Genomic DNA, 25,097 nt, shown 5'->3' with positions numbered 1-25,097 from the left:
GCTGTCTACGCTCCACGTCACACCGCCCTCCTTCAAACCTCCATCGGCTTAGCGGAGCATCAGCAGCTGCTCACAGTTCAAAACAAGGAGTTCTGCTTGTGTAGAGCGTCAAACGCACGCACCGTTGACAGGAATACGGCTGGTAATTGGTTAGTTGTAAAAAAAACAAAAAAAAAAAACACGTCTTACACGCTAGTAATTCAGTTTTGGAGATATTGTTGTTGCTTGTCTTGATGTTGTCACACCACTGTTGTTTCTGCGCCGTTAGAAAACCAAAAAAATTGTCATGCTGGTAATCTGGTCCCTAGGTCCTGTGATTATTCCTGGATTAAACTTCTTCGTACCCTTTTTATTGGATTGAGTCTGCACCTCCTTCCTGAAAAAATCATTGGAAATATGTTGCCCTTACTAAACAGGAAAATCTCATCAAAATTGACTCTGAACAGCATCCCGGTACTGCGGTTTCCGCACCGTTTTGCATAGAATGGTGCGGTAACTTTGGCTAACCTTCTTCTCCAGGAGAAGATCAGCCTTTCAGAGGGCAGCACCGTGGACATGAGGAAGCCTGGAGAGGAGGAAGACGACCTATCGGAGCTGGACGATGACAGTATGGAGCCGGAGGATTGCTTCCCATACTGTGAGTAAGCTTCGTACAACTTTCTGAAGAACTGTCATATTTAGAAATAACATTATGGTGTTCACCTGGAGAACGGCCTGCCCTGGAGATGCAACAGTAAAGCTGTCTAAGATAAGGGACAGAGCAGACGGTGCTCTTTAGGAAGCTGAGGTTCTCCACTGTTTGCAGCTAGCTGCTGTATATCTTCTGTAAGTCCATAGTGGACATCTCTTCTGCCATTACCTGTTGGGGTAGCAGCATCAAAAAATGGGACTTAAAAAAGCTAAACAACTTGATGAAGAATGCTATTTCTGTGATACAGACAATGCAGCAAGTCTGCATACACAATCTGCATGATGTCTGCCCGTCCTTAGAATGTCTTAAATTTATGCATCTAAAATTAAAGCCTTAAAAAGTCTTAAATTCATAAAAATGTAAGTTGGACATAAATACGTGGATCACAGGTCTTAAATTTTGTCTTGGCAGGACTTTGTATGTAGTTTTCTGTCACACAAAAGTTTGAATCACTCAAGGACATCTTCACTTTGTTTTGTGACTTGAGGCAGTTGAGGCTACCGCCATCTAGCTGCTAATATACTGTTGTAAACCAGCTAGCAAAAAAGCTAGATACCCTGCTTTTTTGCGACTATTATAGGTAAGTGCAAATTTATTGCCAGTTTGTTTTTGCCACTGGCTCACTTCCCTCACTTCTAGCCTGCAGTCTGATCCAAAAAATACATTTAAGCTTGACCCTATGGCTGTAGAGATGCACTAAGACGCACAGAGCCACAAACAAACTTCAGAAATGTCATAATTTATGCTATGCTGTAATACTGCAGGAGCCCCAAACCATACTTTATATTTCTATATTTTTTTTGGTCTTAAAGATTAATTCAAGGTGGCATTTAAAAGGTCTTTAAAAGTCTTCAGTATTACGTCCTGAAACCTGCAGATACCCTGACCTATTCAGACAGACGTTATGTTTGACACTCTTGGCCTAAGCTGTGTTTGTGCAGGTTCAGCAAAAGATCAACCACAAGTTGTAATTGGAAACTATCAGTCTGAACAAAACCCGAGGGGGAACTAAAAGATGACGGTGGTCTCTTGCTACAAGAATGTTTGAATATGTTTGAAATTACTGCATCAGTCAAATGAAAATTTTTGTTCAAAGCCACTTTTGTCTAACCTGCGTCTTCGATGTTGCGTCAGTGTGTCTGAGGCACTGTCCGTGCTGCGACATCGACACCAGCCGCGGCCTGGGCCAAGCCTGGTGGAGGCTGAGGAAGACCTGCTATCAGATCGTAGAACACAGCTGGTTTGAGACCTTCATCATCTTCATGATCCTGCTCAGCAGTGGGGCTCTGGTAAAGTCTGTCCTGATCGGCGGATAGCACCAGCTTTGAAATGTTTTCATGCTCCAGCGATCTGATTGGCCGGTTGTCCTCTTTTCCGGCAGGCGTTTGAAGACATCTACATCGAGAGGAGGAAAGTCATTAAAGTGATGTTGGAGTACGCCGACAAAGTCTTTTCCTACATCTTCGTCCTGGAAATGTTCCTCAAGTGGATAGCATATGGCTTCAAGAAATATTTCACCAACTACTGGTGCTGGCTCGACTTCCTCATTGTGGACGTGAGTGAATGTCTGGCTATCGTTAGTGTGATTATTTAATCTTTTTATGAAAGGTTCCTGTTTTGTTTTTTTAAACACTTTGGTATTTCAGGTTGAGTCATGATTCATTTCAATATAGCTGCATTTTCTGTCGGGTTGGTGCTTCATTTCAGTGCGTTGCATAAGTATTCATAACTCTTTTTGTCACATTACAATCACAAACATGAATTTATTTCTATGAAATTTCATGTGATGGTACGAAACAAGTCCATGATTTTCACTTTTTTTTTTTTTTTTACATATGAAAATCAGAAAAGTGTTGCAGACGTATATTTTCCTTACCTTACCTTTATACTCTGAAAAAATCTCATTGCAGCCAAATGCTTTCAGTTTTCACATCCTGCATCAATAGCTTGTAGAACAACTTTTCACTGCAGTTGCATCTGCAGATTTTTGGGGGGAAATTTTTCTTCCAACTTTGCAGATCTATAAACTGAAATTTTGGTTGAATTAAGGTTAACAAAGTATCTCCAGTTTAGTCACTGTGGAGTCAGTTTTCTTTCTAAATATTCCCATCTGGATTCAGATCAGATCGGCTCTTATTTTGCCACTTTTCCAATAACAGTTAAATTTGTAGTTATGTCTGAGTCATGCATCTCTGCAGCTCCTCCAGAGGTAAAATTGGCCTCTTGGCTGCTTAGAAACTTGAGATATTATTTTGTAACCAAACTTTTTCATAACTTAACAGTTTGCTGTGTTCCTTGGTCTAAATAATATTGTTTGTTCATTAATGCACTGGAGATCTTTCACTGAACAGCTGAATGTTTAGATTAGATTTTATGTCGGTCTGACAGGCAGCTGGTTCACAGGGTGTCTGCAAATGCACCACTGCACACTTCTTTTTAATCTGAAAACGTTTCATTGACTTACTTCCTTATTTGTGTCGATATATCATCCCTCCATCCATCCATCCATCCATCCATCCATCCATCCATCCATCCATCCATCCATCCATCCATCCATCCATCCATCCAGGCATCCATCCATCCATCCATCCATTAGCTTCCGCTTGACACACAGAAGCTTGTGGTTGTAATGTGACATAATGTTAAAAGGTTCATGGGTTATGCATAATTTTGCAGTGCACTGTATTATCAGAAAAAGGGTTTGACTGTTTATTTCTAACAAGTCTAAGTCCATAAAATGTTCAACCCCTGTCTTTACCAACCCTTTAACTATTTTTCTGTTACTGAAGAAGCTAACTAGAGCACAGCTTACCAAACTTTTCTTTGCCATGTACCCACGAACGGCGTTGGCTTCTAGCTGGAGACGCCTTTTGCAAGTCCACAGACAATTCTACAAAATATGTGGAGAAAAATCAACTTTTAGAATGTTTTTCTTGCTTTAATTCACTATATATTGGTCATTACATTTGTTTAAATGCTGCCTCATATCTCCTAATATGAGGTTTCTTGTGCATGACCAGGAATTGTGGTGGAAAATTTTCCTGATAATAAAATTTCACCACAATTCTATTGATTATAAGAAAATATGTAATATTTTATATGTATTACAGCAAATTTGATGTAATTTCCACAGACGTTTTTGCAGCAGTGACCTGTACAGCTACTTACATCTTTTTCTTGACAGACATTTTCCATTTCTCATTTGCTAAGTTAGCTTCAGGAGCAAAGCGGCTCGATACATTTGACTGGCAGGCAATCAGAACGACTAGCACTGCAAATCACATTTCAATAAATTATTTTAACTTATAATTTAGAATAATGATTGAAAAACATTACATTAAAATTTTTAAATCTAAAATAGTGGTGATTTAAAAACATTTTTAGTTTTGCTTTTTTATTTTCTCAACTTCCCTCCAACTTTCTGAGGCCCCGACTTTGAAAAGTGGAGTTTCCGAAATCCCACACTGGAACAATCATACATGAATTATGATCCTTTGTGTCAGGATTTTTTCCCAATTTTTTTGTTATTTTCTTAAGGCATTAAAAGAAGGTAGGAAAAAAAATTTTGTTGTAAAAAAAGATTTTTATTTTATTTTATTTTATGTAGGTGATAAATTGTAATTTTCTCCAAATACAAAGTTATTATTTGAAAAATACATCAGTAGTATTGTTCTTTAGGGGTTATCTGATGTCACAATTTCTTTTTTACCTACAAGAGTCGTCTACAGTAGAAGGAGGGACCGGGTCAGTCAGCGTGCTTTGTTTTCTGTCAGCCATATTGGATTTAACAAAAATAATTTCTTGCATTTGCAGCTGATGGCCAGTAGTTGATGGTGTATTTTATGAGGCATTAGTGTCCACTTCGGTGGACTGTGTGCATTTATAACATAAAAATCCACAAGACGCACAAGAAAATGGCTTTTAGACGGCTGTCCACTGTAGTGATCACTATGCATGAAAGGGTTACGTTTCACTTACTGTAAATCAGTGTGGCTTTGTGGTGCACACATCCAAAGTGGTCGAGGCGTGCAGCCACAGGCCTGACTTGACCTCTTCTGATTTCACCTGCTGTTACACAGATTGCCACAGACCGCACTATTGTTAGGGTAAGTTGTAGCTAGCAGGTCAAAGGTGAGTGTGGGATCTGGGATCACACTCAGCCCGTGTGTTTCTTCTTCACTTGCATCTGCTGCTTTGTTGTGATATTAAGGCCTCCGTCTTGTCTCCAAGCGAATCGATTGGGTATGAAATGCGAAGAGAACAAAACATGCTTGGCTTTTATATCAAAAACAAATGCAGCGCCATGTGCTCCGAGGACTATCTACAGAAGATCTTGTTCATGCCGTGAAGGACAATAAAGTTATGAAATGTGCCTGATCATAACAGGACCTTGCAACAATATTCATACTCTTTCAACTTTGCCACATGCAACCTCATGTCTGAGGCTGTTTCACATGGAAGGTTTAAAACATGCAATCACTCTGTGATGTAAAACTTAGAAAGGCCCAGTCAAAGTCTAGGCCTAAATCCAATTGATCATCTTTGCTGAGACCTGAAAATTGACGTTCACAGACATTTTACATCCAATCTGATTGAGTTTGAGTGATTCTGAAAAGAGGAATGAGCAAATCCTTAATCAGAAAAGACGCAAATCCCCCCAAACACCTGCAATGTGGCTGCAGCAAAAGGCGTTTCAATCGCTGTGACTGTATCGACTCAGATGCAAATCAGAGATCCAAACGCATGTGATGCTTTATTTCAGATGTTTAGTAGTACAAAAAATGTTGTATTAGTATCACTTTCCTTCCACCAGTTTGTTATGCGTTGCATTGCGTTAGTCTGTTGAAGCCTTGAAGTTCGTGGTTGTAATTTAAGAAAATGTGGAAAAGTTTAAAAGTTATGGATACTATTGCAAGGCACTGTGCTTTTTTATTACTGTAATTTTTATTTGTGTAAATTTATCGGTTGAATTAACGCCTGCTCTGTTTTAACTACAGTGGAACAAAACATTTATTTATTTATTTATTTAATTTCTTTAATTTTTGGTCTGACTGTAATTATGCCACTTTATTATAATTTTATTATTCAGTTTTCTTTTTTTTTTTTTTTTTTGACTTACACTCTTTTGGAGCCAAAGTTGCCCAGAAAATAACAATTGAGTATCTTCTTTAGATATATTGGCCCAACACATCTCTTAATAGACTTTTATAAAGAAATTCAGGACATTGGTGCCTCTAAGCCTTAAATTGGTTTTGATTCCTAGATGTGATCAGCTTAACACAAATTCGGAAACAATTTGACAAAGATTTAGAAGTTCTTTATAAAACTCCCTCTATTTGATATATATCCATATTTATATGCATATATAGCTGAGTATGCATGCATGGACTCCCCATGGCCATGTGTGCATACTTGTCTGTGTTTCGTCATGACATGAGCTTCCTCTGTCTGTCATTTTTGTCATGCCATTTTCATTTATAGCTGCCATCCATGGGCCATTCAACAGAGGAATACCATTTTGTTTTGTCTGTTCTGGATATAGAATAGAGTGGAAGTTTAAATTAGCTACAACTAAAAGACGAACCAAATCTAAACCAAATTTTTAATAGGTGTTTTCCTGACTGTGGAATGTCCCAAAGCTACACACACACACACAAAAAAACACCAAAAAAACCACCAAATTTGGCTCCATAAACGTTTTGGCAAGTCTTCTTTGATTTTTGTTATATATTCCTTTGGTTTTTATGATTTTTCAGCTTCTTTTCATTGGGTTTTACATAATACTGACTTTTTAAAAAAATGATTTTGTCTGTAAAATTGGTTTGTGGGTTTTGGTTTGTGTTTAGGTGTCTCTGATAAGCCTGGTTGCAAATTCACTGGGATACTCGGACTTCTCCGCCATCAAGTCACTGCGAACCCTGCGGGCCTTGAGGCCTCTCAGAGCACTGTCCAGATTTGAGGGCATGAGGGTAAGAGACTAATGTGCATGTCTCCCACTGTTGATGCCTTTGCAAAGAAAATGCTGTTGAATGTACTGACTTTTACCCTCAACTGCAGACCAAGTTCAGTTTAATCTCAAGAGCTGAAATGCAACCTGAACTATGACGCTTCACAGATGCAAAAAGCGAAGAAAGAAGGAGGAATGCAAACTATCTGGTCCATGGGGAAAGATCATATTTCCGCTTTCTAACCGTACAGTCAGCCAGTCAGAGGTTTGCAGAGCAGTGGTGATAGCAAACGAGGCGGATTAGCAGAGTTTGCCAAAATTGGTGATGCCATGACATTCATGAGACTGTCATACAACAACAGGCTTCAGTCAGATGCTTCTTCAGACTTGTTGCAAGACTGACTGCTACTAGAGATCCTTCCTGCCCTCAGCATCAGCATTCACACTGACTCCTTGATGATGCTGGCGTGATATGAGTCAGCATTTAATTTCACCTTAGATTACGTGAAACGTAAATGTTAAGTTGAGTTGAACTGGATCCAATTGAGTTGAATTGACTTGACAACATACCTTCACATCTCGCATTTAAATAGTAACTCTGGGATGAAAGGTCATTTTATTTATATAGCACGTTTTCAGCAACAAGGCAACTCAAAGTGCTTTATGTGAATTAGAGGAAATACAAACAAGATAACAAAAGAAAGCAAGAGAAAAACAAAGAAGTACTCCACAACTTATAAACTAGTAGGGGTAAAAGTATAAAACTACATGTTGGCTCCCCATGTTTTAAGAAGAATAAATAGTCCATCATTTATAAACTTGTAGGGGTTTCTCTGGATTCCTGTTCTGATAAAACTACACGTTGGTTCTCCACATTACTTTCAGAAGTATAGTAGCTCCAGTATGGAGCTAGAGAGGAAATAGTTTGGATGAATATGTACTAACTCTTCTCGCCTCTTTACCCTACAGGTGGTGGTGAATGCCCTGATCGGAGCCATTCCCTCCATTATGAACGTGCTTCTCGTGTGTCTCATCTTCTGGCTCATCTTCAGCATCATGGGAGTCAACCTGTTCGCTGGCAAGTTTGGGAAGTGCGTGAACAGAACGGGCTTTATCCACAGCGTCTCGGTGGTCAACAATAAGTCTGATTGCCTCGCCATGAACGACACGCAGTTCTACTGGACAAAGGTGAAGGTCAACTTCGACAATGTTGGACTCGGCTACCTTTCCCTTCTGCAAGTGGTGAGTTTCTCTCTGCTGTCAGAATGTTGTTTTTTTTTCCCTTCATGTTAAAATTTATTAATTAGGTTCATTGCTGACAGGAGTTACACTTAAAAACAGTTTCTCACACGGTAACACATTAAACATCTTGGTGTCTACTAATGTAGCTTTAGATCAACTTATACGGATTTATCTATAGGTTTCAAATAGTCCTGTCAGCAATGCAGCTCAGACAAACATTTCGATGATGAACAATTTAACGATTAACAAATTGCTCCGATCATACAGTGATGTGTTCTGTTTTTAGGCAACGTTTAAAGGATGGATGGAAATCATGAATGCTGCCGTTGACTCAAGAGGAGTAAGTGTTTGCCACTCTGTTCAGCGTCTGAATATTGTTTTATTTTTCCCCAGCAAACAGTTCACTGACGAAACCATTTGCAGGTGGAGGAGCAACCGAGCAGAGAAATCAACCTCTACATGTACCTCTACTTTGTTGTCTTCATCATATTCGGCTCTTTTTTTACCCTCAACCTCTTCATCGGGGTCATCATTGACAATTTCAATCAGCAAAAGAGAAAGATAAGTATTTAAAGCACTGCTGTTGTCGAGTTTGGATGAGTCGTTTTTCTTTGACCCATAAATGAAACATACAAAGCTCAGCACATTTTAGCTGCTTCCTTTGGACAGTTGAAGCAAAGTAGCAACCAGTTGTGTGTTTTAGCACGATGCCAGGGTGGGAAGACATCAGCACCTGCCTTAGAGAAGTAAATTGCTGATTACTTCTCCATTTTCAAACCAGTTCTTGCTCATTTATGAGTGAAAAACAAAAATGCAGAAATAGAACTGCATGATTTTAGAAAATAAGGTGATGGCGACACTATTGGTAATCATTACGCTAATTTTTTACTGTACACTTTGTGACATTTAGCCTCTTGGGTGATGTAATCTATTCTAGTGACAGATTTTAATAATGGAAACACTCGTACTGTGATTATTATTACCGAGATATTGTGCGGCCTTACTAAGGAGTCCAACGCAGATTAGTTACAAGGTCAAATCACACGATGATTTCAATTGGAAAACTCAAAAAAAAAAGTTAATGGAAAACGATGTTCTAAGGAGAAATCTCTTCTGTACTCTCATTAAATGTGTTTAAAAGCTAGAGCTTGACTTCTACTGGGTCAAGAAAAGAGCAACGATCAAAAGCATAGCAGCAACTCAACAACACAATGACTTTGTTGTAAGTCTTAGTCAAACTGTGGTGCTACTTTAAGATAGCTCTGCACTGTGCCTGGAAGCCTCCATGACCCGAGGCAACGTTGTGAAAAAAATTTGATCGCGATTCCTCCACAGCTATGTCAGAGACTGAAAAGACAGGAAATGGTTCCTTCAAGTTACTTCTGCTACTTTCCCATGACTCTAAGCTGCCTCAACTCTGGATCTGCCTGAAAAAAGTTTCCATATCTACTAACAGACAATGAATAAATCAATAAAAAAAAGTTTTGTATTTAAAAATGAGGCGAATGTACTCGTAATGTGATGTTTTGGTTTTATACTTAGGTGGACAGGATATTTTCATGACTGAGGAACAAAAGAAGTACTACAACGCAATGAAAAAGTTGGGATCTAAGAAACCTCAAAAGCCAATCCCAAGGCCTGCGGTAACACAGAACATGTCGCAGTGTCAACCCCTCCCTTTTTTATACTTGTGAATTGCTCCTCTGATGTAAGATTATGGCTTTTATGGACTGAGCGTTTACGTTCTCCAATTCCAGAACATCCTCCAAGCCTTCTTCTTCGATCTGGTGTCCAAGCAAGCCTTCGACATCATGATCATGATGCTCATCATCGTCAACATGGTGACCATGATGGTGGAAACCGACGAGCAGTCGGAGCGGATGGAGTCTGTCCTCAACATCATCAACCTGGTCTTCATCGTTATCTTCACAACCGAATGCCTGATTAAGCTCTTTGCTCTCCGATGTTACTTCTTCACTGTTGCATGGAACATTTTTGACTTTGTGGTCATCATTCTCTCTATTATTGGTAAGGATCATCTTCTTACGCCCATCGTATTGAAAGGAACTTCAACAGGGCGGAGGCTTTTAGTAGACAGACGTTATTTGGTGTGGCGATATCTTTCCATGGTCAACTCAATAAGGCTCTGACCTGCAGATAGCAACTTTATTTTTGATGAACGACAAATATTTTTTTCCAATTTCTGTTATATTAAAAAGGTCTGTCTTAACAAGAATGTTTTTGTAGTTACTGAAACCTTAATTTTGTCCAAACTGTCCCAACCTCAAAATGAAGGAGGACGATACATCACACAAATACATTAAATCTTTCCCCAAAGATTGACATTGCATAGCTCTACAGTTTAGCAAGGTTTTAAAACAAAGATGCTAAGATGCAAAGCATCTTAGCATCTTTTTAACCTTTATCATGATAAGCATAATTAGCACTGTTGGCTACTAACTGTCAGTCTTTGTGTATGTGGAGTTATTATCTTTATCTTAATTGTAAAATTTTGAAATATACTTTATAGTCCAGTCTGTTCTCTGGAAAATAGGGCTGAGCCTTTCAAAGTATGAGAAAGAAAGACTTTACTGTAATACATGCAGCCAGCTTTTCGTTATCAACAACGCCCACACCAAATAATGTTGGGTTAGTACAACCTGTTCGATCAGTAAACACCCAAGTGTTTAAAAAAGATCCGATTACTAGTTTCTGACTAGTTGATCACCGATCAGATGTTTGTATGTCTCTTATTAATTCATTGTTGGAAAAAAAATCACACAACTTATCAGATCTGTTCTCCCTTGGTTTTCCTCTCAATTCAGGGATTGTCCTCGCTGACATCATTGAGAAGTACTTTGTATCTCCAACGCTGTTCCGAGTCATCAGACTGGCCAGGATAGGACGTGTACTTCGACTTATCCGTGCAGCCAAAGGAATAAGGACTTTACTGTTTGCCTTAATGATGTCCATGCCAGCACTGTTCAACATCGGCCTCCTGCTTTTTCTCGTAATGTTCATCTACGCCATCTTTGGCATGGCGAACTTTGCCTACGTGAAGAAGCAAGACGGGATCGATGACATGTTCAACTTTGAGACCTTCGGGAACAGCATCATCTGCCTTTTTCAGATCAGCACCTCAGCAGGCTGGGACAACCTCCTGAGCCCCATCATGTCCAGCCCCCCGGAGGAGTGCGACATCAACTTCGTCAACACCGGCACCAACGCCCGCGGAAACTGCGGGAACCCATCGGTGGGCATCGCTTTCTTCGTGAGCTACATCATCATCTCTTTTCTCATCGTGGTGAACATGTACATAGCCATCATCCTGGAGAACTTCAGCGTTGCCACCGAGGAGAGCACAGAACCTCTGAGCGAGGATGACTTTGAAATGTTCTACGAGGTCTGGGAGAAGTTCGACTCCGAGGCCACTCAGTTCATAGAGTTCTCAATGCTGGAGAGGTTTGCCGACGCGCTGTCGGAGCCGCTGCGGATCGCGAAGCCCAACAAGATCCAACTGATCTCCATGGACCTTCCCATGGTGAGCGGGGACAAGATCCACTGCCTGGACATCCTGTTTGCGTTCACAAAACGCGTACTGGGGGAGTCGGGTGACATGGACACCCTCAAGCAGCAGATGGAGGAGAAGTTCATGATGACCAACCCGTCTAAGGTCTCCCACGAGCCCATCACTTCGACGCTGCGCCGCAAAATGGAGGAGGTGTCTGCGGTCATCATCCAAAGGTGCTACAGGAGGCATCTGGTGCGGCGGCAAATGAAGCAGGCGTCTTACCTCTACAGACAAATCAACTACGAGACGGCGGTGGATGTGGACAACGCTCCAGAGACGGAGGGGCTCATAGCGTCCATGATACAGCACTTCGTTCCCGTAGCGATACAAGTCGAGCAGACAGCGAAAGACTCGCTGCTGTCCTCACCGCCATCTTACGACAGCGTGACTCGGGGGGCCGGCGTAAGCCCCTCTGCTACAGTCAGAACCGCATCTCGAGGCCCCGAAGTCGGGGACCCGACCGAAAACTACGAGGAAACATTTCTTTGAGACTGCATCGAGACGGATTGAATCGATTGAGCAATAATTCATGTTAAACTGATTTTTTTTAATGGTTTTATAAGACGCAGAGGATATATGCAATTTTTTAAAAGTACAGTAGCTCACAGCCTCTATTTTAGTAGAAAGACGATCCTGAGTAAATGTAACCTTCACATCGACAATAGGTTCTATAGTTAATATTTTCAAAACGCCTCTGGGAAAGTTGTAGGGATGTTTTTGGTCAATCTTACGGTGATATGAAGGTCAGCATTTAAATTCCAAACTACATCAGAGCAGTGAACCACTCCATGTGCAGTTTTTACATGCAAGGGTGCTTGTAGGTTACAGGCAGTCTCATTGTTTTATACTCAACTTATCTGCACTTTAACCAAAACACTGGATGGTAATTTTGTTGATTGTATTAAAAAGTAAGTTCTTTAATTAATAGTCCTCTAAAGTTTCCCATTCATTTGGCGCTCGTAGATCTGCGATATTGGAGCATTTTCAATGTAAAGGGATGATGCTGGTGAAGGAGATGCAAAGTGCTTTACGATGCATTTCTCCATTTTGTTCAGATCTCCATTGTTAGGTTGCCTTCTCCTTGGTTGCTGTGACTCGTGTGAAATGCAAAAATGTAGAACGTTCAAACTTTCAAGCACATCTGTATCAACCAAACGTAAATGCTTTGTCAAAAAAAAAGAAACTGCATAATCATCAACTTCATATTTGCATTTTGAACATTTTTCTCAGATTTCTCACGTCTCTGTGCATCTATAGAATGTAGGTCTAGTTTTGAGCAGAAGATTTTACATAAAAAGAGACAAGAGCTGTAAAATTATCTAGGAACTCCCTTTAAGTCTACTGAAAATATTTTTGTATGGCGAGTTTAATTTACTTATTTATGAATTAATTTTATTCAGGATCTGGTCACAGAAACTGTGCAAAAAAAAAAAAAAAGAAAAGTCAAAGGTCTTTAAACTTTTTTTAAAATAATTACAAAGAAAATGACAAGAAAAATGATTTGGCTCATAGTTTGTACCAATTTTTCCACAGAGCTGAGACCAGGTTATGAAAACTGCATGTATTATGTAGCCATTATTGACAATATCCAACATTTTCAAACCAGTCTAGACCAATGGCCGCTTCCACATACAGAGACAGTGCCTGTAGTGCAAGAGTATTCAAACCCTCTAAAAACAAATTAAAGCGTTAAACCTACACCTCTGACTTTTCTGCAACAGAATAACACAGTGTAGCATCTAATTGTAAAGAGAAAGAAAAGAGATGTTGGTTTCCACGTTTCTTTTCATTCAGATCCTTAAATTTAACATTTGTTGACTTATCTGATGACAGCTTCATGTCTTCCTCACGTCTACCAGGTTTCCATCCTGCGTTCAAACATCATTTAGCTTCGCCTGTCAGAAAAGAAGGACAGATCTGATTTTCCTGAGCTACTTTCTGTTGCTCAATCACATAAAACCAGATCAAATATACTTTCATTTGGCTGCGGCCGGTTCATGAGGCATGAATACTTTTGAGCGGCTCTGTAGACGATTGTTGTGTCGCTCCAGCCTGGCCAAATCTGACTTCAAGTTATGGCTGCTGCCTGTACTTCATCTTGAAAACCCAAATGTATACTCTGGACATCAAAAGTCCAAAAAAGTTTTATAAGAGGAGCAGGAACAGAATGAAGTGGTGTAAGGATTCGAGGATTTTTTTTTAAAAATGTTATTGTTATACCACCTTGCTTGTTTTGTTAATGAAATTTGGACTCAGGTCCCAGATTAAGAAATTTACTGTAAAACCCCAAAGAGAGCTATTTCTGTGAAATGAAAAAAAAAGGCCAGTATTTATTAATCTATACAACACAACACCATCAATGTCAAATCTACCTTAAAGCACATTGTTTTAATCCAAACAGTAACTTGAAGATTGTTCAAATTGTTTCTAATATGCTGTTTTTAATATAGTACAAAGGCAAAAGTCTTTAAATATTATCTGGTATTATTATCTGATTACAGCCAATATTTAGAGTTGGCAAATGTCGACTTAATGGTATCATTTTAACCAAATCAAATATTTGTTCCTTGGCAAAGTTTAATAATTTATGTTAAGGCTAAACAGATGGATGTTTATCAATAAATGAAATTATTTTTTTAGAACGTCAGATTTGACATATCCAGTTGACCTTTTGTTTTCAACTCTAAGAAATATTCTATATTTGGGTTATATCGTTTACTTCAAAAATATACAAATAAATGATTTTTTTTTTCTTAGGACTGGAAAAAAAAGCACAAACCTTGCTGTGTAGTCATCATGCTTACTTCAGAGAACAGGGTGGATTAAGTGATATTTACCACATCGATAAATCGAGTGTCTGTTGTTCGGCAGCGTCGCGTGTGCTGACAACCCCTAATTCATGTGCCTGATGTTGATCGTTGCCCGCTCACTCCTCTGACTGCTTAATTTGATCAGATGGGTGTGGATTTTTGGAGTGAAGTGAATGCACTGAAAGCTAATTTTTATAAGCTTGTGAAGAGGTTTAAGGCTAATTTCTAGCTTTTTGTTTGTTTTTTTTCTTTTTGTAAAGTGTTTCTAATAAAAAATTTAAAAAAAAACAGTGGTTCATTATGACCATAGCTAGGTACAATCAGATGACGTAAAATAAATAAATAAATTTAAAAATCTAGGCTCATTTTTTTTGTATGCAATATTTTATCCTTCAGAAGATGATTGTTTGTATCGCATTTATGAGAAGTTATTCATGGATTGTTTTAATCGGTTGTAATAAAACTCTTTTCTCATATCTGCGGCCTGTGAGTAAATGTTGCAGGAGAAGCTGGTTAGGTGACCTCGTCGCATTTATTTCATTCTCCTTTTTCTCTCTTTAGGACTTCATCCGCTGATTTAAAATAAAAAAATACATTTAAGTTTTTAGGGCTCTCAGGTTTTTAGTTAAAAAAAAAGAAGGAAAATTTCAACAAGGTTGCCAATTTGGATTTAGCCCTGGAGAGATTTCCTCTCTCTGGTTGTCAGGGTGGTCAAATCCAACTCTGACCAGCTGGGATAGGAGGATAATCTGTATGTTAAAAAAAATCACTTGTTTTAATTACACACCCACAAACACAGAGACTGCCTTTTTCTCCCATCCTCTCTCTCTCACACACACACACTTATACGTACAGTCTCCGTGTGCAATCGTATGCATAAACAAATCACATGTACTCTTTGCAAGCCGTCCTCATGATTACGCAAAATTTAATTCGGATCCGTGCATAAACTGACCGACTGTGCCTCGGTAATTGATCAGATTTTATTTTTTTTTTTTTTTTTAAGCGTTTGTACATGTGGAGGAGATTAAAGCTTCGTCGGTATGGGATTTTTTTTTTTTTTTAAAGATTAGAAAGGCACTATGTCTAATTACAAAATGGAACAGCATGCAGTGAAACACAGCAATGTCACTGTAATGAGTTTGCAAATCAACCGTGTACATGCTGAGCAGGCCAATATGAATGACTTTCAGCAAACTGCTACTCATGCTGCTTAATTTGAAATGCCATGTGTGACACGGTTCAGTGGATAGCTTGTGAGTATTTATTTATTTTTTATTATTAGGAATTATTTGAGTGTGAACCTTAACAATAACAAGTCTCGGTTTATCTCTCATAAACCAAAAAGTGAGGAAATTAGAGTTTGGGTTCGTCATTTCTTTTGTTGTAACATTGTTTCCTGACAGTATGAATGAAACCTCTGGATAGCCCGTGTGTTAACCTGTTAAATCCTGTGAGAAAAATCCATTTTTGGCTTGAGCAGCAGTGAGGAAGACACTACCCCACAGCATCACACTGCCTCCACCAAAAGAATTGACGTTGACAGAGAGGATGACATCGATAGAGAAGATTGGACAGGTTTTATATGGGAGCAATTCTTCTAACCAGATGCTGTGTTTCCTTTTCTGGTAACCCTTCAAAACAGATCAGCCCTTTTGTAACAGCATAGATGTGGGTAGAGTAGCCAAAAATTGTACTCAAGTAAAAGTAGCATTACGTTAACATATTTTTACTCAAATATAAGTAAAAAAAAGTAGCCATTTTATTTAGTAAAAAGTCTCCTGAAGTACTAAGGAACTGATCAAAACATCATTCACATAATATCTAACAATTACATCATCAGATGGACCAAAATATAGTTATTTGCAAATTTTGGTATTTTAAGGGCTAAAATGAAAAATAATTCACATAAATAACATAATTACAAAATAACAAAATCAGGGATTTTTTTTCTTTTTCAAAATCACTTTCTTTCAAAATAAAACTTATGAAACTTTAACAAAAACTGCAGGTGTGTGTCTGTGTCTAGTGAATTTTTGGTTAAAACATGTTTGTTTTTTATTCAGTGAAGCTACTCACAGTGGATTGAGTATCTAGGAATTTTACTCAAGTAAGAGTAGCAATACTTGAAAAATAATAGTACATAAGTACTGACAAAACATTACTCAAGTAACGGAGTAAATGTCACTAGCTATTACCCAATTGCGCAGTCAAATATTTATCATACAAATCTTTATGTAAAGTTTGTAGAGTCTGAGGTTATACGTTTGCAATATGTTCATAAAATACCATGAATAATCACTTGTGTATTTTTCACCAGTAAATGACCTTTGTCAAAATAGTCTGGAATGGCCTTCCGGTCTTTTCCAGATTGAGAGAATTTTTTTGGATCAGGTAATTTACTCTCAATTGCAGAACAAATTTCAGTGTCTAAAAAAAGGGTTAACATTAAATCATAAAACAGATAATAGATGAAGTTAGGAGGCTGAACCCATAAAAGCCTGAGAATTTAATGACGAAGAAAAAAAAAAAAAGACAGAGCCTTTTAGATACAGTCGTTCTCCTGTCTATCAGCGTGCAGCGCAGGGATTTACTTAGTCATGGTGGCTAACAGTGCCCAGATGGCCTGATGATGCACTATCTAATTACTTGTCCTACGAATCCTCTGTTAAGGATAAGTGCTCTCTGAGCCACAGCATTTTCAGTTCCTACACTGCCACCACGTGGACACTCCACAGATTGCAGCTACAGATCAGTCTGAAAAATAGACATTTTTACAGGCTTCCTGCGCAAGATGGAAAATACAGAAGGCAGAATTCAAGCGTGAACGAGAACAGACCTACATCGTCGTCTAAAAGTCTAATTTATCCGTCTGGCCGTTTCAGTAAATTACCTTAGTTTGTGGCTCGCAAGTTCAAAGGATATAAATACAAGTCCCTGCAAATTGTAGCCAATTAAAAAGACGACAAAACTGTAAAATGCAGATCTTTGTGGGGGTTTTTTCCCCCAAAACTCTCCTCTTCTAACATTAATCTCTCCATTGGAGCAGTGACTGTTTTCATCATTTTCTCAAAGCCTGCATCATCCAGTTCTTGTTTACACTCTCGGACGGTTGCACACAGTGTGCTGTTTGTGGAACGTGACGAGTTCTTACCAATGATTTCCTTCTGTTAAATCCTTCAGGACAGAGGTCCGATCTGTCCTGAGATACGCTGCACAAAAGCAAATCACGGTTTCATCAAATGTGGCAGCAGCTTCTGGTTTGTAAGGGAAAAGTTTTAATACCGGTGTGTTCACAAGGGTCAAAGGTTTCACCGTTTGTGTGGGGAAAAGCTTTAAAAAGATGCACAGACAGAGTTGCATCTTAGCATTCGGAGTGTACCTGAGATCCCCTCAGAAGATTCATCCTCTTGAACTTTCCAACCAGTGCAAGCAGTGTGGCAAATTATTCAGCTCAGCTACAACTGAAAGCTCCTGAGTTGCGCCACAGGCAACAGAAGACACAGGTTGGTGCGTATTGCAGCAAAGCCTCCACAAGTGTAGTCACAAAGGCGAGAGAACGGTTTCAGTGTACTGTGGAAATGTTTATCCGTTTCAGCCAATTTGAGTGTACACAAAAGTTGTAGTTCTAGCATTAATCTTAGCCAGCTTTTATGGATTTCTCAGCCCAGAGAAAGGCCATGCAAGCTGTTCATATACAGCAGCACATTTTAAAGTATAGTGCCAGTGAAGACCCTTTGAAGAAGGAATAAGAATTAAAACATGAAAACAAGGAGAAAAACAGCAACAAAAAACTACAAATCAAGTCCCCAAATGAACTCTGATGTCACCAGGTTCATGTACATGAACCTGGTGACCTAAAAGCCAAAAAGGCCTAAAAGTCAAAATTTCAAAAATAAATGAAACAACTATCACTGTTTCTGAAATATTCAAAATGTATGTGTTTTGCCGCGGTTGTAAAGCAGGTCTGCACCAGTTACCACAGTTCATCTTTTTATTTAAATCTAAAACTCCTCTGTGAGGAAAAGGCCAAGACTGTCCAACCTGTACAGCCATTATTGTGCCACGAAACACAAACATAGGTTCATGCACAGCTTGTTTTCTGCAGGGTATATTTTAGCTTGATTCAATAACATTTCAAGCAAAGCAAATAGAAAAACTGATCATGACATGTTTTGTGGGTGAGAAACTATACATAATGTGTATTTTAAAATATCTGTTTGTTACAAATTGCTTGCTCACGCTACTGAAATTTGTGTTTAAAATTAAATTTTAAGCACTGAATAAGTTAAAGCAAAACCCTTGGCAATATTTTGTGGATTCATTAACATGTAAATCCTAAATGAAATATGCCACAACAAAATGTACCTTGAAATTATTAACATTTTATCTAGAAGATTGTACTCTGATCATATTTTCTAAAATGCCTACACTGTACTATTTAAATAATGACAATTTTCATTTATATCAATTCCAAACATTTAGCATACATGAATAAAACATTTCATCCTATGTCGCTCGGTGTTCTCTTTCGGTTGTCCCGGAAAGCTGTGTCTATCATTTTGACCGTGACAGTGTTCTCAGCCGGACTGCCCTATAAAGCAAAACAAGCGCCACTCCGCCAGCCAACGCTCTCTTTGATGAACTGCGTGTTTCAGGAAGAAGTTGGCGCCTGACGCTGCGTAGTCGGGTAGCTAGCACGCTAACCGCAACTATGATAGATAATCTCTTGTGTTGATTTTTCTCTTTGGTGTAACGAAATAAATACAAAATGAATGATATGGGTATGTATAACCGTTTGCAATTTAGCAATATTAGCTGTTTTTGTCTCCGTTGTGTATAGCTGAGTTAGCTAAATCGCAGGATAAGGCGAGGTTTAGCAGGCCTCGACTAATCTCTGGAACAAAAATTGTTTTGCTCTACAATGATCCGGTTTGATTAGAGCGCTCGCGGCCTTGAAGCTAGCATGTTAGCATTAGCTAATGCGTCATTCTGGGCACAAACCACCACACTGCTTAACAGACTTAAATGTTTTTTTGTCGCTTATGAAGCTCTGCACAACTTTAGTACTTCAGCGACCCTTTGAAATAATTTGTTAATTTCAGTGGCATTGACAAACGTTTTATGAACCAGTTAGCGGTGTGCAAATCGCACTTGAAACAGCTGGGAAACAGATATGCAATTATAGAACACCGAGTTTAAACTGCAATTTTGTCGATGCAAAATCGGAGTGTTTATTGCCTTTGAAAGTTTGCATTAAATTAGATAGGAAATTTGCACGGAAACCTCAGAATAAAGTCACTATTCTAGAAAAGCTTAAATTTGGGTTGAGCGATAGAAAAAAAAAAACAGTGTTGATTCACACTTTAACCTTCAGTCAGCACATGACCATCTGACCTCCTTCAAAGACCCATCTTTTTTTTTTTTAAAGCTGTAGCATAAGCTGCTATCTCTGTTGAATTGGGTGAAAGTTTCCAAGCAGACACCCAAACCCATTTCAGGATTAAAAGATGCAACTTGGTGAACTATACATCTGAATCCTGCTTTTAAGTTTGAATCTACTTTTCTCCTTGAAGAATTTAGTGTCCCCCTGTCCTCGCTGGCACTCCTGGTCCCACCGCTCCGTCTGATGTCAGCAGTGATGTGGGAAGTTGTCCGGCAGCGAAACATAAAACACTATGGCAAACTGGAGGAATTTGTTTCCATGGTTACGGATGCTGTCCCTGAACTCATGAGCAAACGAGAGGGGAGACTGTTGTCCTTGGGCCTCAGAGCAAGGGTAAGTGAAATGTTAGGCTGCACCTTGCAATATATATCGACGAATACTCCAACAGGCATCTGACAAACTGCATTTACTTTAGACAACTCTTGAGCTGCTGCGTTCTGAACATCCTGAAGATCTCAAGGCAGTAGAGACTCATCTTAACCGAATCCGATCCTCTTGCTTGGAAGAGGTAAGGAATGCCCATAAATTTCTTCTTATTAGTTGACTTGTCTATTAGTTTTGCACAAATGGTAACTTGTATTTAGCTTTAAGGTATAATTCCTTCCTCTTAGTATTTCAGTCATGCAGATATTGTCTTGATATATATTTTTTGTTATTATAATGAAGATTATTGACCATTTCCTTACAAATCAACCGTAGGATAATTTGGCAAGATGGAAAAATTTTATTTTAGTCAAAACACATACGTGACAACAGATATCGGTTGTTAAGTTTATGTGTCGGACCAACACACATATGTTAAACAATAACTACATTTCGTCTGATTCCGATGTTAATGCCAATATTTTGTGCATTACTAGTTTTTATAGCTGATCTATGATGTGTCTGATGATCTATTTTGTCCTCCAGACGAATGATCCTGTAATTGAAGCACCAGAAGCCAACTTCATGAAGCTTGTCCAAGGCCTTATTGAAGACACTGATGGCAGGGAACATTTTCTCAAGGTAAAAGTACAGTGATTTGTGTGTTGAACTAAAATTGTTACAAGATTTAAAACATTTGAAATAAGTATGAAACACTCACAGGACATTTCATTCCCCTTTTTGTCATATTGCAACCAATATATTAGATCAAAATTCTTTGTACCCCTGGGAAATTTTGATTTAAACTTATTTTCATTCAGGGCAACAACAAGACCTCTGCAAAGCATTAAATTATAGGGATTTAATCCATGAGCCTGACTTACTTTTCAGATTTATAAATTTTGTTTTCAACTACATATCCTTGTTTTCTTTGGCTGTACAATGATGAACTACTTTGTGTTGGTCCATCACGTTATGTCCCTATGGCTTGCATTAAAGTTTGTGGCCATGTAACAAATGTTTAAAAGTTAAAGCAGTATTAGCGCTGTCAGTATTGTCTGTACATTAAAATGGGAATGTCCTTTACTTTCTTTGGAACAGAATGTGTTTCCTGTGGAATATGGCCCAGACTTTGACACAGCACTAGAGACTCTTGTTTGTGAGTTCTTCACAAGACTAGAGGAGCTTCTACCAATACCAGATTTTAAACAGGTAAAAGACTCTTTAGAAGTTGACAGAGCAAATAAATAAATAAATGCACCATAAACTTATAATTTCTATTTCCAGACTGCGACTTGGATCAGTGCCGCCCCTGCTGTCATAGAAGAATACATGCAGTGCGTTTCAAATGGAGATGATCTTAAATTTTTACTCCAGAGCAAACAGTGCCATGGAAAGTTGGCAAAGACCACTGTTGGTGAGACTTCATGTTTTCTACATATAAGGTGTTATGTATGTCATCAGTACATAGTAAATTAAAAGTTTTTATTCATTTTTCAGCTCCTTTTCAGTCAGAAGATCTCCTGATTCCTTCACTGTCTCTCCCTCCATCTCTGGAGGTGGCCATCGCTTCCCACCCAAGTGCTTGTGATGAAGAAAACACAGACGTCCAACAGATCGTCATGTTCGATGAAGAACTTTCCACAAACCCTTCCACTTCCACAGACTTTTCTGAATCGCCTAAAAGGGCCGATGGCGCTTCATCTCCTCGCCGGAGGCATCAGACAGGAGTCCACAAATGTCCTGAGTGTGACAAATGCTTCAAGCATCACTCTGTCCTCATCGAGCACCAGAGGCTCCACAGCGGCCTGCAGCCGTACAACTGCTCCGAGTGCGGGAGGGCGTTCCGAACAGCCACGCTGCTGGCTGGTCACCGGCTGCGGAAGTGTAAAAATGCTGCGTACCTTTGCATTAAATGCGGCAACAGCTTTCCCACTTCCCTGGAAAAGTTCCGACACCACTGCCCAAAACGAAGGCGCAACCACGACTGCGTGCAATGTGGAAAGAGCTTTCCAAAGTCTAGCGGCCTGAAAGAACACCTTCTGACTCACGTACAAAACCGACTTTTCAAGTGCAGCCATTGCGGCGCCGGCTTCTCAGGAATCGGTGACCTGAAATATCACCAGCAGGTGGATCACGATAAACCTTATCACTGCAAACAGTGTGGAAAGAGCTTTATCTCGTCCAAGTCTTTAACCAAGCACCAGCAGCGGCATGAAGAAGGTGGTGACATGGAAACGGTGAAATTAATGGGTGGAGGTAAACATAGCAAAATTGTCCCTGGTCACCGGACTTCGTCTGTGTCTCTTTCCTACAGGAAGCTGTCTGTTAAAGCCATCTACGGCGGGGGAAGGGTCACCCATAATTGCCCGCTGTGTGGGCGGAGCTTTAAGTACCGCTTTGAGTTTCTGGAACATCAGCGGTTTCACACAGCAGTGAAGCCTTACAAGTGCTCCCAGTGCGGGAAAGCCTTCCGGACTGAAGCGCATCTGTCTGGCCACCGGAAGAGGAAGTGTAAAAACGCTGCCCACATCTGCACCAAATGCGGCTGTCAATTCAGATCCCTGCACGAACGCGTCCGACACCAGTGCGTGCAGCTGTTGACCAAATACGAGTGCTCCCATTGCGGCAAGACCTTCAAGATGGCCCACCTCCTCAGGAACCATCAGATGAGCGAGCACCAGCTCCCCTACAGCCCCAACCACCGCTTCAGGTGCCGGTACTGTGACGAAACCTTTCCCGGCATCAGCGAGCTCAAGTACCACCAGAGGGTGGACCATGAGAAACCCTACCAGTGCCAGGAATGCGGCAAGTGCTTCCTGTCCGAGAAGTGCCTGGCCAATCACGAGCTGCGGCACAACGACGACAGGCCAGAGAGCTGCCTGGTGTGCGGCCGCGGCTTCAGGAACCGCTATGACCTGAAGCAGCACATGCGCACACACACGGGAGAGCGACCCTACCAGTGCACCCACTGCTCCCAGTGCTTCTCCACGGCAGGGGGACTGCGCAGTCACACCAGGGTCCACACAGGAGAGAAGCCACATGTGTGCCCCGACTGCGGGAAGGCCTTCTCCCAGATGGGGGCGATGCGCACACACAGACTCACTCATACCGGGGAGAGGCCTTTCAAGTGCAGCATTTGTGGCAAGGGCTTCACGATGGCTCACAAGGTGACGGTCCACATGCGGGTGCACACGGGGGAGCGGCCGTACGTATGCTCACAGTGCGGCAAAGCGTTTTCGGACGGCAGCGTATTGAAGCAGCACATGTTGAACCACTCGGGAGTCAGACCGTACCACTGCCAGATCTGCCCCAAGACCTACACGTGTCTGAACCACCTGAGGAGGCACCTGAAGAGTCACTCAAGCATGAACTGAGGCCGGTGTGAAGGCCAACAATGCTGAACTTGACATTACATTTCTACACTTGTTGGAAAAAACGGTACGCAAGTTTGTGACTAACTGAGCCAGCAATACAAATGAACGTTTGAGACTTTATGGTTTTTGAGATTGAAGTGCAAATGTCATTTTTGTCTTTGTTGCCATGTAAATGTAAGCACAGACTATTACAACCAGCACAAACAAATGTCTTCACATCTTATAAGCTTTTTCTTTTGTCTGTACATTTCCCTGAGCTCTGCCAGAACTAAGGAGGGGAGGGGAGAGATACTTTTCTAAACTACTTCAGTGTCTGATTTGTAAAGAGAAACCTGATCTGTATTACCGCACAATTCTTATTTGTAACTATAGGAGTCCCAATAACTCCAAATGTAGGTTTTCAGACGAGCATGAGGCTGTACGATAACCTGTGTAGCTAGGTAACCAGCCAACAGAGTGATAGTTTTGCATGCATCCAATGAGTCGTCATCTGTCGTGATACTGCCAGATTATTTTATAGACATTGCAGTGTGTGGACCATCCAGCCACCATACTTTGGCTGATGTATATGTGCCGAAGTTGTAATATTGGCAGGAGTGTTTTTTGTTTTTTTTCCTTTTGGGGAAAAGGCTTGTGAGATAGATGAAAGTTGTCCATTTGTAGTTATGTTAGATCATTAATACTGAGGGCATAATGTAAAAATGCTAGCTTTCTTTTGACAACTATGCTTTATCTGTTTGCTGTGGAGCTTTTTGTATTTCTTTGGTTGTTTTTGACTTCCATATTAAATTAGTTTAATTGTTTTATGCTTGTTTTTTCTTTTCCACTCTACTTTTCAAGAAAAGATAAAAGCTTGAGAATCACTGTATCCTGCTTGATACAGCTCCTTCCAGAGGTATTCCTACCCCCAAATGTTTACAACTTAAAAACTGAGTGTGTTTTATTACATAATAGACCAACATACAGTAATGGAAATAGTAATGGATTCTTTTATTTTTTTTTTTATAGTTTTACCAACAAAAATGAGTCAAAAACTTTTGCTGTAGTACAGCTGGTAGTCTGGTCGGGTATAACTCTACAAAGTTTGCACATCTGGAGATGCAAATTCTTTTGCAAAGTAGCTCAAACTCTGTAAGATTGGAAAGTTTAGGTCTTTTCACAGATTTTGAACTTTGACTAGACCATTCTAATACATCAATATACTTTGATTTAAGGCATTTTAGGGTTGCATCTCATAAACTGACCAATTTGCCTTTGCTATGCAAGCACATTCCCATAGCAGGATGCTGCTACCTCCAGATGTTTTTTTTGGGGTTTTTTTCCAGTGACATTCGTCACTTTCTTTTACGTATTGTGCTTTTTATCCTGCAACTTTTAAAATCCAAACAGACTTTTTTTTTACTTTCAGATGAGCTAAATAAAACTTGTTTGGAGCCACTAATGTTCAGACTTTTTGAAAAAGGAAACCGGTTTTTGATATCTTCTGATAAACTAGAACAAGAGTGCAGGGGTGTAAATACTTTTGCAAGGCACTGTATGAGGTTTACTTACTGAATGCCATCAGTAGATGGCAGTATGTTGCCAAAAAGCATTTGGTTGACCTATGTCCTCTACGTTTACTTTCCTGCACATTAAAATAACTATAATGAG

At 39.8% G+C, this 25,097-nt stretch overlaps 2 protein-coding genes across 2 annotated transcripts in view; both read left to right on the top strand.

Moving 5' to 3' along the window:
• LOC106932363 (sodium channel protein type 2 subunit alpha-like) overlaps positions 1–12,893 on the top strand; it is a 39,826-nt gene extending 26,933 nt beyond the window's left edge. The window contains exons 17-26 of the mRNA XM_088014701.1: positions 520–637; positions 1,826–1,980; positions 2,073–2,246; positions 6,538–6,660; positions 7,608–7,880; positions 8,167–8,220; positions 8,304–8,445; positions 9,423–9,523; positions 9,638–9,908; positions 10,706–12,893. Coding sequence (XP_087870827.1) covers positions 520–637; positions 1,826–1,980; positions 2,073–2,246; positions 6,538–6,660; positions 7,608–7,880; positions 8,167–8,220; positions 8,304–8,445; positions 9,423–9,523; positions 9,638–9,908; positions 10,706–11,940 — 2,646 coding nt within the window. The 3' untranslated portion in view covers positions 11,941–12,893. The remainder of the gene's footprint in view (positions 1–519; positions 638–1,825; positions 1,981–2,072; positions 2,247–6,537; positions 6,661–7,607; positions 7,881–8,166; positions 8,221–8,303; positions 8,446–9,422; positions 9,524–9,637; positions 9,909–10,705) is intronic.
• Positions 12,894–18,857: 5,964 nt separating this feature from the next.
• LOC106932362 (uncharacterized) lies at positions 18,858–25,097 on the top strand. The gene is made up of 7 exons (XM_015011025.2): positions 18,858–19,045; positions 19,838–20,040; positions 20,123–20,215; positions 20,617–20,712; positions 21,172–21,282; positions 21,358–21,487; positions 21,571–25,097. The coding sequence occupies exons 1-7, from the start codon at positions 19,033–19,035 to the stop codon at positions 23,445–23,447; spliced, it is 2,523 nt and encodes an 840-aa protein (XP_014866511.1). The 5' UTR covers positions 18,858–19,032; the 3' UTR covers positions 23,448–25,097.

The sequence above is a fragment of the Poecilia mexicana genome, unplaced genomic scaffold (genome assembly GCF_051168715.1).
Source record: "Poecilia mexicana isolate PSO_F unplaced genomic scaffold, ASM5116871v1 scaffold_17, whole genome shotgun sequence".
Taxonomy (NCBI): Eukaryota; Metazoa; Chordata; class Actinopteri; order Cyprinodontiformes; family Poeciliidae; genus Poecilia; species Poecilia mexicana.
The sequence above is the reverse complement of the archived record's forward strand: the minus strand, read 5'-3'. Positions and strand labels throughout refer to the sequence as shown.

Bases quoted from the DNA above. Each gene is read 5' to 3' on its own strand.
- LOC106932362 (XM_015011025.2), top strand. The intron at 20,216-20,616 runs GTAAGGAATGCC...TTTGTCCTCCAG, and splicing joins GATCCTCTTGCTTGGAAGAG to ACGAATGATCCTGTAATTGA. The intron at 20,713-21,171 runs GTAAAAGTACAG...TCTTTGGAACAG, and splicing joins GCAGGGAACATTTTCTCAAG to AATGTGTTTCCTGTGGAATA.